General features: G+C 44.2%; 1 protein-coding gene across 2 annotated transcripts in view; it reads right to left on the bottom strand.

The window, feature by feature from the left end:
- The window catches only part of zswim8 (zinc finger, SWIM-type containing 8), a 37,219-nt gene extending 25,143 nt beyond the window's left edge, over nt 1-12,076 (bottom strand). For both annotated transcript variants that reach the window (XM_080848474.1, XM_080848475.1), the window contains exons 1-5: nt 11,877-12,076; nt 10,214-10,434; nt 6,281-6,434; nt 4,050-4,144; nt 2-174 (exon numbers count right to left, since the gene is read on the bottom strand). In XM_080848474.1, coding sequence (XP_080704600.1) covers nt 2-174; nt 4,050-4,144; nt 6,281-6,434; nt 10,214-10,391 — 600 coding nt within the window. In that variant the 5' untranslated portion in view covers nt 10,392-10,434; nt 11,877-12,076. The remainder of the gene's footprint in view (nt 1; nt 175-4,049; nt 4,145-6,280; nt 6,435-10,213; nt 10,435-11,876) is intronic.
- Nucleotides 12,077-15,962: the final 3,886 nt, after the last annotated feature.

Genomic DNA, 15,962 nt, shown 5'->3' with positions numbered 1-15,962 from the left:
CGTTGTGGATGCGGAAGAGGCAGAGGGCCACCACGTGGGCACACCACTTGGCCCCGGCGCCGCAGGTGCAGCTGCAGGAAGTGATGCGGCAGCGGTCGAACATGACGGCCACGTTGTAGGCGCCCTTGGACTGGCCAGCCTGCTGGGACACCACGGTGGCGCTGAGATGGAAGCCTGTGATGGATCGGCACACAAGGCCCGCCGTCAGACAGCGAATAAGTCAGCTACCTCGCAACTCCTCACAAGTCACCGCACACAGACAGACTTTTTCAACCACGGGCACACCATCACACTCAAGGGGACCCAGTGCACTGAGTCTGAGGCTAGTAATGGTGTTATTAGTAACCATCTCGCAGACTCAAGAGCTATGGAGCTTACGAGCTAGACAGGAAATGAAAGGGATTTGACTTTCACGCACATAAAGAAAGAAAGGAAGAAGAAAAAAAAAAGAGGGAGATAAAAACTGGATGTTTGTGTGTGTTTGTCTGTGCGTGTGTGTGTGCGTGCATGTGTGTGTGTGTGCGCATACGTGCGTGTGTGTGAGTGAGTGTATGTGTAAGTTTGAGCTGGGGAGGGGTAGGGAGGATTTGGCAAAAAGACTTTCACCCACTGGACAGCAGCCAGTGTTCTGACAGCGAGCCAGAGCAATGGTTAAACACAGCCTATCTGTAATATTAAAGGATATCCAAATATTCCTAGTCCTCCCCAACAGATATTGCGCACTCATTCAACTCAACATTGAACTCGTACGACCTGCGAACACATGGAAGAAAACCTGTTGTCATATCGCCTTTTCTACTGTTAAATTAACTATACCCATGTGTGCTTCAAATAAAGAGTCTTTAGTGGTTTTCACGATTTGTTTCCAGTTCCCCTTAGAGTTGGGTGAACAGATGTCCTGTTTCTCCGAGGACAGTCCTGTTTTTCACTACTTATTCTGTCTTTAAAAAAATCATGTCTTGTCCTATATTTCCTCTTTAATAACAGGTTAAGGGCAATAACATCAGAGTTCTGGGAGCACAATTTCCTTAGGGGAACATCATTTACAGAAGATCAAGAAGAAAAAGGTATTCAAATGGGGACATCTGTGCCAATACCCAGACAGTCCATAACCATCTCCCACGCTCCTTCTCTCCCCTCCCTGACCCAGTTCATCCCTTCAGTCGACAGAGACTAGGAGAGGGACTTGCACAGAAAACTTCACACCCAAACACACGCTAAAATGATTTAAGAGCTGTGTGTGGGGGGGGGGGTGAGCATGACTTTGAAGCGATATTCAATATTTTCTCATGATTAAAAGGTGCCCATGCAGCCCTGCAGGAGATAAATAGACTGAGTTTATAAGAAAGAACATGTCCCTGGTGGCCAAGTCACCTAAATGGAATTGGAAGTGGCTGGCCTGTTAACGGGGTCTACGTTTTTCATTTTATTTCTGCACTTTTGTTTTGCACAAACTCCCTTGGAAAAGCCAGGAGTGGGAACACTAGAGCAGAAACCAGCTCCAATCCATCGGGCTGAGGGCATTTCATCTTTCTTACACTGATCCCAGCTGGCATCTCAGCTATGTGTTTTTTATGGATTAACAGTCAGGTCATTAACAGTGCCTGCAGATTTTGGGGCACGCTTGGCTAGCAAGGGAGCCCGACTGCCCCTAAGCAACCCCGGACTAGTAAACATACCCCAAGCGCAGCGGAGCCCGACTGCCCCTGAGCCACCCCAGACTAGTAAACATGCCCAAGCTCATTGGTGGACGGGGCCTCGTTTACACATTCATCGTCATGGAAACGAGGGGGGGCTATTAGTATGTCGAGCTGCACGCGAACAACCTTGCCACTTTAATGTGTGGTGATGCTTTCTATTCATGCTGCTTTAAATAGTTGGCGAGCTAACACCACAAACACAGAGGCCATGCATTACGACGGGCCTTGAGCATTTGTGAATGCTTGTTGTCAATCACGACTGCCAGCTCATTATACGGAATGTTACATTTTCCACACGCGCTGCCTCGAATAACTTGAGTGAATGTGCATCTTTTAAACTGGATTGACAGCCTTCGCAGACCTCCAGCCCATTAGCAGAGAACGTCAATCAACTAGAGCTCTCTTTCAGCTCTGTTCCCAGGCAGTCTCCCTCTAAAGAGCCCTCACCAGGCCGCTGTCCTATGATCACACACTCCTCTTCCTCCAGGGCCACTAAACCGCCCGTAATCCCGGGCACATCCTGGAGTGTGAGCTGGAATAATCTGGATGAGCAAACACGTCGAGGCCAAGAGGGCTCCGTGCTACGCGGGGGAAACTCAGCATCTGTCACAGACACACTGAGGCGAGGTTGCCGGTCAACTTTTTGGAATGACCGCATGAAATCAATGATTAATAATCAATAGTTGGTACTCACTCCAGATGTGTCACTATCAGCAGGCAGGTCATTAGGCATGCACTTTAACACTAGGGTAGCCTTTTAACATGCACTGGTGTCCATTAATAATCAATAAGTATGATAATGCCCACCTCTGGTGTATTACATTGGTATCAATTTGAGGTGTTTATTGTATACAGATTTTAGCAGTTTGGAGTAGACAGGTCCACTTAAGACCCAGGAACACGGTGGGGTCAGACTTCGGCCAGAGCTCACCCCACCCCCCTACCCCCCTTCCGGCCAATGCCCATACCCCACCCGTGGCCAGCTGTGGGAAGGCGAGCTGGGGCTTGGCCCAGATCCTCCCAACAATTGGGCCCATTGATGCCGCGGTGTCGGAGCCGGAGCCTGCCATGCTTCAGTCGCACGGCGCCCCCTGCCAAAGGCGGCTCGGGCCCAGAATAACTCCACTGTTTGGATCCACGCGGGGCCTTCACAATGACACGGGGAAACCTGAGCCCTGTCTGCGCTATCGGCTCCCCCCTGGGCCTGCGCTCTGCCAGCGCAATAAAGCCAGATAAACCTGGCTCCCCTCCGCTCCCCTCCCCTCTGGCTCCCCTCCGCTCCCCTCCCCTCCCCTCTGGCTGCCCTCCGCTCCGAGCACGACTCCGTACTATGACGAGCGCCAGGCCAGAGAAAGGGAAGGTGAAGTCATGTGAGGCACGGAAGCCACAGATCTGCTTACGGTTGAAAGTGAGGGACACAGCTCTTTGAGGCGTGTTTTGACAAGGAAAGTAACAAGCCCTTTACAATCATGGAAGCAAAATGTTGACTGACGTGTTTCATTTATAAGATGTATGTTTACCCTCAATGAAGGTTGAAATGTTGTATGGATATTATTAACCAAGTCAAACTCTATTCTATACATAAACAACAACACTATTTTGTACTTGTTTGTTAAAGACAACGAATATGTGTGTTTTCTTACAGGAGATGTGGGTGGCATGTAGGAAAAGTGACTGGCATACAAAGACTCGCACACTACCTGCAATCACTGTGCTAAAGTAATGGTGCATGACACAACGCATGCAACCGCAGCTATGCTACATGCACGGGTGCCAGACTAGCTCTACCTGCGATTCACATGCAGGCAATGTGCCTTACAAGTCTGTCATTGCTGCACAAGTGTGTCACTAGTTAATGTCACAAATACAGTGTGTGATGCCTCGGAGGTAGGGATTTTGAGATGAACAGTTCTGCAGTTATTCTCGGTGATAAATCACACCACTTTGATGTCAGTACTTTAAAACCGTGTCAGGCAGTGTGAATACAGGCCAAGTTGCGTACTCTAAAATGACATGCATCCTATTTTGTACAATGTACTCCGGTATTTACTCCCGTTTGCATTTAGAATGTTTAAAGTGGATTCTCACAGAGCGCTTCTGCTTTGTTTTCCTGCTAAGTGCTTAGATAAGTTGCGCTGTTGCACGTGTGACAGTGGTTTAGCTACACAGTAAGGATGGTACAGGAGCATGCCATGCCTGCATTGGTGAAACAGAATACAATTAACATAACCATGAAACCGTGCTCTCTTCTTTCTTTCACAATTGACCGCGCCACATGGTTTCAAACTGTGGCTTTCCTACTTGGACGCGTGAGGGTCATAACTGGCCCGCGCGGTGCAACACACTCACCAATCTGCAGGGGGTCTCTCACAGCCTTTATCCTGTAGAGCTGTTCCCCTCGTTGAAATTCATCTGGACTCCCATTGGCCAGACAGGAGTAAAGCCTGCAGAGGGGAGCGGGGGGAGGGAGAGTAGGGGTCAAAGGGGAGGGCAAAATAGCGTCTTGAGCTGCCCTGTCCTGGCTAAGCATTACTGCCAACACACAACATACAGCCGCGGAAAAAATTAAGAGACCACTTCAAAATTATCAGTTTCTCTGGTTTTACTATTTATTGGTATGTGTTAAAGTAAAATGTACATTTTAGTTTTATTCTATAACCTACTGGCAACATTCCTACCAAATTTCAAATAAAAATATTGTCATTTAGATAATTTATTTGAAGAAAAATGACAATTGGTCAAAATAGCAAAAAAGATGCAGTGTCTTCAGATCTCGAATAATGCAAAGAAAACAAGCTCATATTCATTTTTAAACTACACAATACTAATGCTTTAACTTAGGAAGAGTTCAGAAATCAATATTTGGTGGAATAACCTTGATTTAAAATCACAACTTTCATGTGTCTTGGCATGCTCTCCACCAGTCTTTCACATTGCCGTTGGGTGACTCTATGCTACTCCTGGCGCAAGAATTCAAGCAGCTCGGCTTCTTTTCATGGCTTGTGACCATCCATCTTCCTCTTGATCACATTTCAGAGTTTTTTTTATGGGATTCAGGTCTCGAAATTGGGCTGGCCCTGACAGGGTCCTGATCTGGTGATACTCCATCCACACCTTTACTGGCCTGGCTGCGTGGCATGGAGCATTGCCCTGCTGGAAAAAACACTTCTCAGAGTTGGGGAACATTGTCAGAGCAAAAGGAAGCAAGTTTTTCTTCCGGGACAACGTTGTACTTTGCCTGGCTGAGGTTTGTAAAAGACCATAAGGATTGAACCAAAGCGGACTGGAGGGTCTCCTAGTTCGTCTTCTCTGATGAGTCCAATTTTCAGCTTTGCCCAACACATGGTCGTCTGATGGTTAGACGGAGACCTGGAGAGGCCTACAAGCCACAGAGTCTTGCACCTACTGTGAAATTGGACTCATCAGAGAAGACGAACTAGGAGACCCTCCAGTCGGCTTTGGTTCAATCCTTATGGTCTTTTACAAACCTCGGCCAGGCAAAGTACAACGTTGTCCCGGAAGAAAAACTTGCTTCCTTTTGCTCTGACAATGTTCCCCAACTCTGAGAAGTGTTTTTTCCAGCAGGGCAATGCTCCATGCCACACAGCCAGGCCAGTAAAGGTGTGGATGGAGTATCACCAGATCAGGACCCTGTCATGGCCAGCCCAATTTCGAGACCTGAATCCCATAAAAAAAACTCTGAAATGTGATCAAGAGGAAGATGGATGGTCACAAGCCATGAAAAGAAGCCGAGCTGCTTGAATTTTTGCGCCAGGAGTAGCATAAAGTCACCCAACGGCAATGTGAAAGACTGGTGGAGAGCATGCCAAGACACATGAAAGTTGTGATTTTAAATCAAGGTTATTCCACCAAATATTGATTTCTGAACTCTTCCTAAGTTAAAGCATTAGTATTGTGTAGTTTAAAAATGAATATGAGCTTGTTTTCTTTGCATTATTCGAGATCTGAAGACACTGCATCTTTTTTGCTATTTTGACCAATTGTCATTTTTCTGCAAATAAATGATCTAAATGACAATATTTTTATTTGAAATTTGGTAGGAATGTTGCCAGTAGGTTATAGAATAAAACTAAAATGTACATTTTACTTTAACACATACCAATAAATAGTAAAACCAGAGAAACTGATAATTTTGAAGTGGTCTCTTAATTTTTTCCGCGGCTGTATGTCAGGAGGTGATGTAAGAACATGCCCACATGGTGTACACTGCTATTATACATTTATTCATTTACATTTATTCATTTAGCAGTCGCTTTTATCCAAAGCGACTTACAAGATATATACACATTTTTTACATTTACACTGATGGCACTCTTCCATCAGGAGCAATAAGGGGTTGAGTGTCTTGCCCAAGGACACTTCGACAGGGAATCGAACTCGAAACCTTCTGATTACTAAACGACTTCTCTACCTCCTGTACCACTGTCGCCCACTGTCGATAATTATCAACCCAGTGGAGTATTTCAGTCAGTTCACTTCACTCCTGCAAGCAACCATCAGTCACCATAAAAAAGCCATCAAAAACATCCATCAAGGACGCTGAACGGTTCCGTCCCCACCTGATGTCTTCCTCATTTTCCGGAAAGCTCCAGTAGGCGATGCGGAGCTGCAGCTGCTCGGGCACAGGTGGATACACCTTCTCCACCACCTCAAACGGGATGTGGAACGCCACCTGCTTGGCAGACAGCTCCACCAGAGGGATTACCTGACCATCTGCACCAGAGGAGGAAAGAAAAAGAAAGAAGAAAGAGAAAAAGAAGAAGTTAAATTAATAAGACAGGACACATTGACTGATCACAATAGAAAGGAGGATGATTTTCATTACAAACTGGGCAGGCAAAAAATAAAACAGAAATGCAATGACCACCTTTAATCTGAAACACACTAAGCTTTTAAGAGTAAAAAAATAATAGTTCTTCCTTTCCAATGCACTCACACTAACACTCTCTCAACCCTCGGCCTACCTCTGTCTATATTAGGAATGAGGTTCAGTTATCTAAATGGTGCCATTCATCATCCCACTCAACAGCCATTCAGATTAATTCATCACTGATTAGGCCGGGGCAGGGGGAAGGCAATAGAGCCGGTTAAATGGATGGTTCTGCGGCCTTACAGTCCATCTAAGAGGGACTGGCACCAGCTGCTTCGCTCATGATGGTCATCACAGGGGATAGAGATCAGGACAGCTGCCAAGCCGCCACAAGCACCACCCTCCTCCCCAGCCCCGGAAGGCCCCGGAAGGGCTTGGGTTTCCTGAGACGCTCTGGACTCAAATGACCTCGTGCTCTCGGACGGAGCGGTTCAACAACCAGTGACTTCAAAACCAGATCGGCCACAGCTATAAAAACACCGGCCGCTTCAAGGACGAGCTTTTCTTCAGGTCTAAGGCCAATCGGACAAAGTGCCATTGACTAAGTGTTGTGCGCGGATGCGATAACATGCACAGTTAAAACATCACAAACTTAAAAACCTCCTACACCGTCAGGCAGATCCCTGTACATATAGATATCTGTGCCGAGGAGTCCTATAAAGCCACAAAGACTGTGTGAGATGGTAGGGGGGGGTGGGGGTATGTATAATTAGATGAGGCAACAGCATGGCAATCCTTCCCATGGCCTTCTCTCAGTACTGCCAGTTGAATTTCAGGGCACACACAGACCAAAGGTAGCAATATCAATATAGATTTATCAGATGTGGACAAGGCAATGCATCATCAAGGAAGGACAAAAGGCACACATGGAGGCAACAGAGCTACTGTGAAAACCGATATACACACCCGTCAGTGACAAGATATTTAATGACAAATACTTTCACTTTAAATCACTTTCAGGATTGTGAAAGGATGGTCATATATATAAACTTTCACTATCTTTGTTGTTGGAATGCAATAAAGAAGTAGTGTAAACAAGTGTGCTCCACCTATCTGACCTCAGTGATGTGGCCTCAAGAGTTTTCCAACCCAGGCCCTATGTTTGTAAACAATGATGACACAGAGCACAAACAATGCATATTACATGGAAGTGTACACATAACACTGTCATTCTTTACCCATACAAAAACACACTGAATGATTCCTTATAACAGGGTAACTATGTGAGTCATGCAACAACTCCCTACCAAAGTGTCCTCAACTGACACCTCTCCAGGCAGGAGAGTGGAGGCCACACTCTCTGAAAACGACCATGAATGTGAGAGGGCAGCTGGGCCTCAATAGCTGCCATTGTGTCCCTCTGCCCCCTACTGCCAGCCACTGCCTGTGGGCATCTTTACATTTCATCTGCCACGCAGGACGACTTCAGATGAGCTTATGGGTGAATCAGAGGCCAGTATAGTGAACGGAGAGGAGGGCATGGGATACGAAGAGGGTGTGCTCTGAAATGTATCGTTATTTACAGTTTCAAGTAGTTGTCAAAGGAGTTCAATATGGCAGCCTGGTACTTCAAGGAAAAATAGGCTACAGGTAATGGCTTAAACACGCTTCTCAACAACAGCTGTTGTACAGACACACCTTCATGGTATGGGAGATACACATGGGACCCTCCTCTCTGTGCATGTGTATTTAGAGTGTGTCAGACCATTTGTGTGTGTGTGTGTGTGTGTGGGGGGGGGTGGGTGTGGGTGTGTGTGTGTGGGTGTGTGTGTGTGTGTGTGGTTGTGTGTGTGTTTCATTAGTTACATGGGGCCAAGGGTGTTCTGTGAGTCAGGTGGCAGAGTCACAGTCAGTCATACGATGACTAAATGCAAGCTGGCCAATGAGAGCACGTGAGGGACATCTAGCAGCTGGGCTTTTGTTGGGCGCTGAGAAGGTGAAACCCAGCTGAGTGTCTCAAACGTGCGGCACGCTGCAGCCTCTCATGCAACTTGTCGCTCCAGAACTCAAAAAGCAAATAGAAGGGGAAATAAAGGAAAAAATTAAGAAAAATAAAAAGATGAATGCTACACCGCTGAGAGTAAAAGTCTTAAATAAGCAGCATCTCTCTGCTGCTAGATCAGGGGAAGAGTGTTATAAACAGTTCTGAACTGGAGCTGAAGGAAAGGGGGGGATGGGATCTGGCTGCTGGTTAAGTCTGCTGTGCAAGATCAGCAGCATTATGCAGCTTCAAAAAATACGGGGGTTTATTGCCTAACCAAAATCCCCTGCTCTGAAGCAGTGAGCTGCATAAGACAAAGCTCTTTTTACAGGGACGGGGGCGGCACCAAACACCCACCACTCCTTCGATCCAAGACTACCACACATGGCCCCCTTCTCCCAAATCCAAGACTACCAACACATGGCCCCCTTCTCCCCAATCCAAGACTACCACACATGGACCCCCCCCCCCTCCCCAGGAACCCCCACCCTACTCTCCTGGCAGGGTCTTCAAACAGGAACCCCCACAACCTCCAACCTACTCTCCTTGCAGCGTCTCCAAAAAAAATGCCTCTCAGCCCAAGCTGTCTCACTTGCAAACCGGTCAGCTCTCACCTTCACTACTTCAGCAATCACAACTACAACCTGGTCAACGCTCACCTTCACTACTTGAGCACACACAACTACAACCTGGTCAGCTCTCACCTTCACTTCTTGAGCACACACAACTACAACCTGGTCAGCTCTCACCTTCACTACTTCAGCACACACAACTACAACCTGGTCAGCTCTCACCTTCACTACTTCAGCACACACAACTACAACCTGGTCAGCGCTCACCTTCGCTACTTCAGCACACACAACTACAACCTGGTGAAGTCTCCCTGGGTCCAGTCATACTGTCCAGTGGGGACGCCTAGTCTGGCAGAGACTTCAGAAGTGTCTCTGGCAGCACCAGGAATCTCAACAACCCCGGTGACCGCCGTGGGCCGGCTTTATTACACAATGGCTGAAGGGGGTTGAGGGGGGGTTGCTCTTACAACCAAAACAAAGTGCAGCAACCACAGAGTATCTTCTTTTCTATGGGTGACTGGAGGATGAATTCAAGAACAGTAAATAAACAGACATGCTGGCAGAAAGGAATGGTTGTGTTTGGGTCCAGATGACATTTAAAAGGGGGGGGGGGGGGGCAACGTGTCAATGGCAAAATGCCATTTATACGGCTTAAATGTTACAGTTGGATGGACATTCTGGTGAATGACTCATGATTGCATGAGGTCAATTTGTGAAATCAAGGCTGGGAATCACATCAAAAAGTCTGCAACGCATAAGACCTGGAATTTAGGAACGAAAATCCAGGTTATCAGAATTTTGCAAAACTAAGAGCTGGAGCCATAGGGGGCTACCTCATGAGATAAGACACTTGGTCTAGTAGCAGCCCAGGATAGGCTCACTTTTGCAGCAAAACGCAGCTGTCAAGTCATATAATGAATTATGTTTATGAATAGATATTGGATTCTTTTAAAGTGATTGTCTGAGAAAACCACTATGATGTTAATCATTTCAAAGGAATAGTACTGTGACATCACTTTCTCCATTCAAACATTCAAATTTTCATACCATAACTACCTGTTCAACTCACCTTTGATCTTTACTGTGGGAGAATTGGGCCCAGCGGACTGTTTTCTCCACCCTCTCCAATTCTGACAGAGACTTTCTGCCTCGGATATGAAGGAGCATAGCGAGTCCTCTTCAAACCGGTCGGAGTCTTCGAAAGAGAACCGCTCTCCGTCTTCCCACTCCGCGAACATTAATTCCATTACATCCACTGAGTACGACTTTGCAAACTAAGGACTGTGAACCCTTGACAAAAAATAAATAAAAAAAGTACAACTTTCAACTGACAGAGTGCATGGGAGAAACACACTTGCAGTGGACTCCAGTTTTAGTGGGGGAGGGGTGTCACACCACAACCAAAACACTGCAGGGAGGAAACTCTCAACAGCCCTCGACGAAAAACGTAGTTCTCTCAGTCCTCCTAATTTTGAGAGTTTGTCTGTTCTAGGAATAAAACGCGTGTGTGTTATAAACATTTGCCCTTTGCACATTTCATGAAGAATGACAAGCAGACCAAATAAAAAGCTAAACCGATTTATTCACTATCTGGTTTGCACAACCTTTTTTCAAAATGCTTTCCTATCCTATCTATTAACAAGAAAACTCCGGTCGTCGTGTATGGAAAATTAAGAATATTAAATAAATAACTAAGAGCAACAGGCCTTTTAGTCGAAACAGCCTAACCTACAATGAGAACAAATCTGTCTAATGACTTTTAGATGTAAACGTATGTACATGTCGTCTGTGTCTGGCCTATTAAAGAGAGCAACACGTTTCGTTCTCAAAAGAAAATTTTCAAATTGGACACCAAGTGATAAGGCAGTGCTAAGATAGTGGGGCAGTATCTCAACACCCCCCGTTTACTTATGTTTCTAATAGAGTATCCGCTGTTAGAAACTCCGCTTTGACAGCTGTGACTTCATTCGTTACTTAACGGATCATTACCTTCTCTAGAAATGTTAAGTATAGAATTAATATGAGCTGTGTCGAAAAATCTTTAAATCGTCAGGATCACCATACAAGCAGAATCACCCTGGTTCTTTTTCATTCAGCTGAGTTAAGCTGCTCTGCCTTGTGTTCTATAGAAAGAGTATTCCAAAGCTAGCCAAGTTAGCCAGCTAGCTAGTCTTCAAGGTAAACTGCCTCTTCTTTTCCTTGTTGATGTTCACTTTTAGTCATCCATACCAATGCATTATGAGTACATCAATATTTGATTCTTTATATAAGCGGAAACTTATACAGCTTTGAAGCAAAACGAGTTAGCCTCCTTGGCCATTACAGGCTAAACATAATAGAAACAAGCTATGTGGCTAGCTAGCTAAACTAGCCAATAGTTGTTGGCTGGTTAGCTAGCTTGGTAAACACAAACACAACACAGAATGCCAACAGATGTCAATGTATGTCAACTTTGATTTTATACATATGTTAAGGTGATTAAATATAGTAATTATGCGTTAAAACCCTTCGCCATGTAATATAATGGTCATAATCCTACCCAATACCAATACCCCCAACTGTAGTTGCTGAAAACAAACGGTTCGCTGTTTATACTGACATGTCTGCGTTAATGTCAGTACATCCTGAATAGAGAAAACTAAACAATACTATTTAATAAGGGTTCTTATCAATGGTATACAGCTCGTTTAATTATCAATGCAATTTTTTCGCAATGTATGCTAATGTTTTACCCTCTCGTATTTCTCTTCCTTTGTATTTTTAAAAGCTTGTCTTTCGTTCGCTCGATCTCCCCCAAGTTCCCGTCAAATCCTTGTCTTGACATGAATAAAAGGCACGGTCTGTTCTTCAGATGTACACCAGTGTCCGTGCCGGTTTTCAGCACTGTCTTTGTGCCACCGAAAGAAGCCGGGATCCCCAAATTGTGTCCTCAGTCCCCCCTTCACTCTCTTTCTCTCCGGTAGGGAAGATGGCTCTCTAGCACTCGTAAGCTTCAGCGGAGTATCCTCTATCAGCTGATCCCAACTTCCGTCTTACATTTGCTGCTGTTAATGGTAGGTTTATGGTCCGTGAACTAACGTTAGTCTTTTTTTTCACATCAGGAACGTTTCGGAATTCGACTATTTTAAAATAATAATGTGGAACTAAACAAAAGTCACGAAATTTAGATAATTTAAACAGGGGATTTCTGGTTAAAAGCTATAAGGTGTCGTGTCCTGTCAACATAAAGAAGAAGTAGCTTAGCTTGCTTTGCTCACAAACAAAATAAATTCACACCGTCCAAACCTTGACATTAAGAAGCTAATAACGTTACTGAACCCAATTTTTTCTGTAACTTTCCCATCTCAGTCAAGAGTTATAAACTTATAAGAAATGTAGATGACATAATTAATGATTTTGATTAATGATTAATGTTTTTTATTTTTAAACCAAATGTACAACGTTACATTTTGATGTGTGTCATACTGTGTTTGCACATTCACTTTCAAGATATACTTGTTTATGGTCAAATACAGTTCATGTGAATAGTCTATGTATTAGATTGATTAAAGGTAAAGTTAGCCCTTTTATTTTTATGATATTTTTCATTATGTTTGGTGAATTGCTTCTCTGAGGACAAAGTGTTTGATCAGTCTGAGGATAGGACATATAATGTGGTTCTCTACAGCCTAACAATCAGCATGGTGTCAATCATTCCTGGCAGCCACAGTCATGCAACACTATTGGTATGGCAGTATTGAAATGGTATGGATTGCTGAAGATCGGGTTTCAGTAAAAAACAGTTCAAAGTCAGGTATGAACAGTTAAATGATATGGCTGCCATCTGCCATAACAGGCCTGTTTTTTATTTTAAATAATGTGCTTTGAGTGTCATGAAAAGAAGAGTGTCATGGAGAGAAACCCTTATCATAATAACATCTTTCTGGAAGGCATCATATTCACATTCAGTACATTTTGTTGAGCTATTAGTACCATAAGGCTTTTAGATTCTTCCAGGCAAACTAATCTCCAAACTTCAGGACTTAAACCTCAATGCTACACTGTGTAACTGGGTATTGGACTTCCTGACCAATCGCACACAGAGGGTACAACTGGGAAAGCATCATACTCTTCAAATCTGCCCATCAGCACTGGCGCCCCACAAGGTTGCGTGCTCAGCCCACTATTATACACACCCTCTACACCCATGACTGTACTCCCTCTTGCCCATCCAACAACATCTTCAAATGTGCAAATGACACAACAGTGCTTGGCCTCATTTCCAACAACGATGAGGCTGCCTACAGGCAAGGAGTGGGAAACCTGGCAGTCTGGTGTTCTGAGCACAATCTCAGTCTGAACATAAAGAAAACTAAAGAGATGATCATAGACTTCCTCTTCTACCTGCGGAAGTTGAGGAAAGAACACCTTCCTCAGAGACTACTGAGCAACTTCTACCGCTGCGCTATTGAAAGTGTGCTGACATACTGCCTGAACGTATGGTTCTCCAGCTGCACAAAGGCGGAGCAGGCAGCCATCCAGAGGCTGATTAAAACAGCGGGAAGGATCATCGGAGAAGAGCTGCCCGACCTCTATTCCATCTCCTCCTTCCGTTTCCTGCAGCGTTCAAATCGCATCCTCACGGACCCTTCCCACCCTGCCCATCATCTGTTCACGTTACTCCCGTCAGGGAAAAGGTTCAAATCGACAAAAAGGCACGCACCTCCAGGATGGCAAAGAACTTCTATCCTCGTGCAATAAGGCTTCTCAACATCTCACCCAAACCCGCCCCCCATCCCCGCCAGCCCAGCCCGCCCCACATGGACTGCACTCTAACCCTCTACCCTGCAACTATTGATGCACCTCAATGTATATATATATAGTATATAGTATGTATATATTGTTTTTTTAAATTTACTCAGAGATATTTATTTATCTATTTATTAATTGTTATTTATTATTATTTAGCTGTGGCAGATAATGTCCACAGCAACTTAAGTTTTGAGCTGTCGGTTGCTGCCTCTACTGTCTCGTTGTCTTTGTGACAATGACATATAAAGTACTTTGAACATTGAACTTTGATGATCACATGTGCCCCATTCAAGAACACGTATAATGGGTCCAGTGTCTTTAGCTTCAGCATGTGAAATATGCATATGTTATGAATTTTCTTGTCATTGCCACTAGCAGTGATAACTCATAGAACAGTCTTTCTGGGATCTCACTTTACTAACCTTGATAGACATTAAACTCTGCATGTTTTATTTTCTATTTTCCATGTAGTATTTTTTTCCCATGACCCATGTTAGTTGCAACACAGCGGTCTCAGTATATGAAGGCACCAAACCTACACAGCAAGTCCCTAGTGCAAATGCGATGCCAAAGGCACTGATGCTTTTAACAATGCAATTGAATTGATTTCCATTAAATTAGGTTTACTGCTCTTTGCCTATTGTCCCCTGTCAGATTAATTCTTCCCTCTATTGTTGAAGCGCAGTCACAGCATGTAGTTCCTCGTGTTTTCGCTAGGGGGCACAGTTGGTATAATAATACAATTATAATAACAATGTAATAAGCTATTAAAAAGTGATGAAATTGCTGGCCGGAAGAATTCACCCTCCAACCCTGATGATACAGGCTAAGTAATGATTACAGGCTATGACAATGTAAGTAAAACACATCATAAAAATAAATAGGAATAGATTTAGCATTTTCTCTCATTTCAATAGCCCCAATTTGCATTGTATTTGTTTGAATGCATATATTGTATAGAGTATAATGACATTTGTATTGCCATACCGTCAGATTTATCTCCCTGTATTGAAACTCTCACTGCAGAGTTTACACAGGGCATGAGGAAAGCATATTTAATGTTATGAAAGGAAGGAAGGAGACTCTTTCGCTTGAGGGAATAGGGAGCGTCAGGGCTACATATATGCACATGTGTAGACTTGAACTTCAACCTGTAGGTTTTTTATTGAGTTATTTTATATTCCCATCTTTAGAACATACTAGATCATGTTCAATGAATATTACATATCGAACTATCCTGCTGGAGAAAAAAAACACTTAACGGAACATTCCACTTGATATACATTTAATATGGGGGGACCCTGTAATGAGACGGCACACTTGCAACACCAAGGACAAGAAAAAGAACAGTTTTGCACCACGGACATGGCCTTTATACACTACTACTGTGCGTTACCAGTGTGATGGTCTTAAAATGACCTGGACAGGAGAAGAGATGTGAAATGAAAGACCTCATACCTACATCTGGTCCTTGGATTTACATGCATGGCTTTAATGCTGGGAAACAGCACTTGTATCTCCACATGAAACTGCTCTGTGTGACATGTTCTACAGTCATACCACCTCTTCTGACAATGAGATAGTGGGCTGAACACAAGAACAAATGGAATCCATTCATTAGAGGAGAATAGTTTTCAAGTTAAGCCAATGTTATTTGAAATTAGTTCAACACAGGTCATTTCTTAACCTGCTGGAGGGTTGACCAACCAGCAGGTTGACTGATGAATGATCTAAAATGTACACGCATATGGCACGTTTTACCTCTTAGAATTACATTTAAAGTGACGCTGAAGAAGAGCACACAATATTTCTCTGTTCAACATTTCATTCCTGTACCATGAAATATCCACAATCTTGGATGAAGAAACCAAAATAGCTAAATGGCTTCCTGACCTTTAAGGTCAATAAAGTTCAACTGAACATTTACAATAAAACACAATAGACCAGTGGTTCCCAAGGCACCTCCCCCCGGGGTACAAGATTACAGAAAGTACTGTTGGCGGGTGGAGGGCCCATAGACATAGTAT

This window comes from Sprattus sprattus (assembly GCF_963457725.1).
Source record: "Sprattus sprattus genome assembly, chromosome: 12".
Lineage (NCBI taxonomy): Eukaryota > Metazoa > Chordata > Actinopteri > Clupeiformes > Clupeidae > Sprattus > Sprattus sprattus.
The sequence above is the reverse complement of the archived record's forward strand: the minus strand, read 5'-3'. Positions and strand labels throughout refer to the sequence as shown.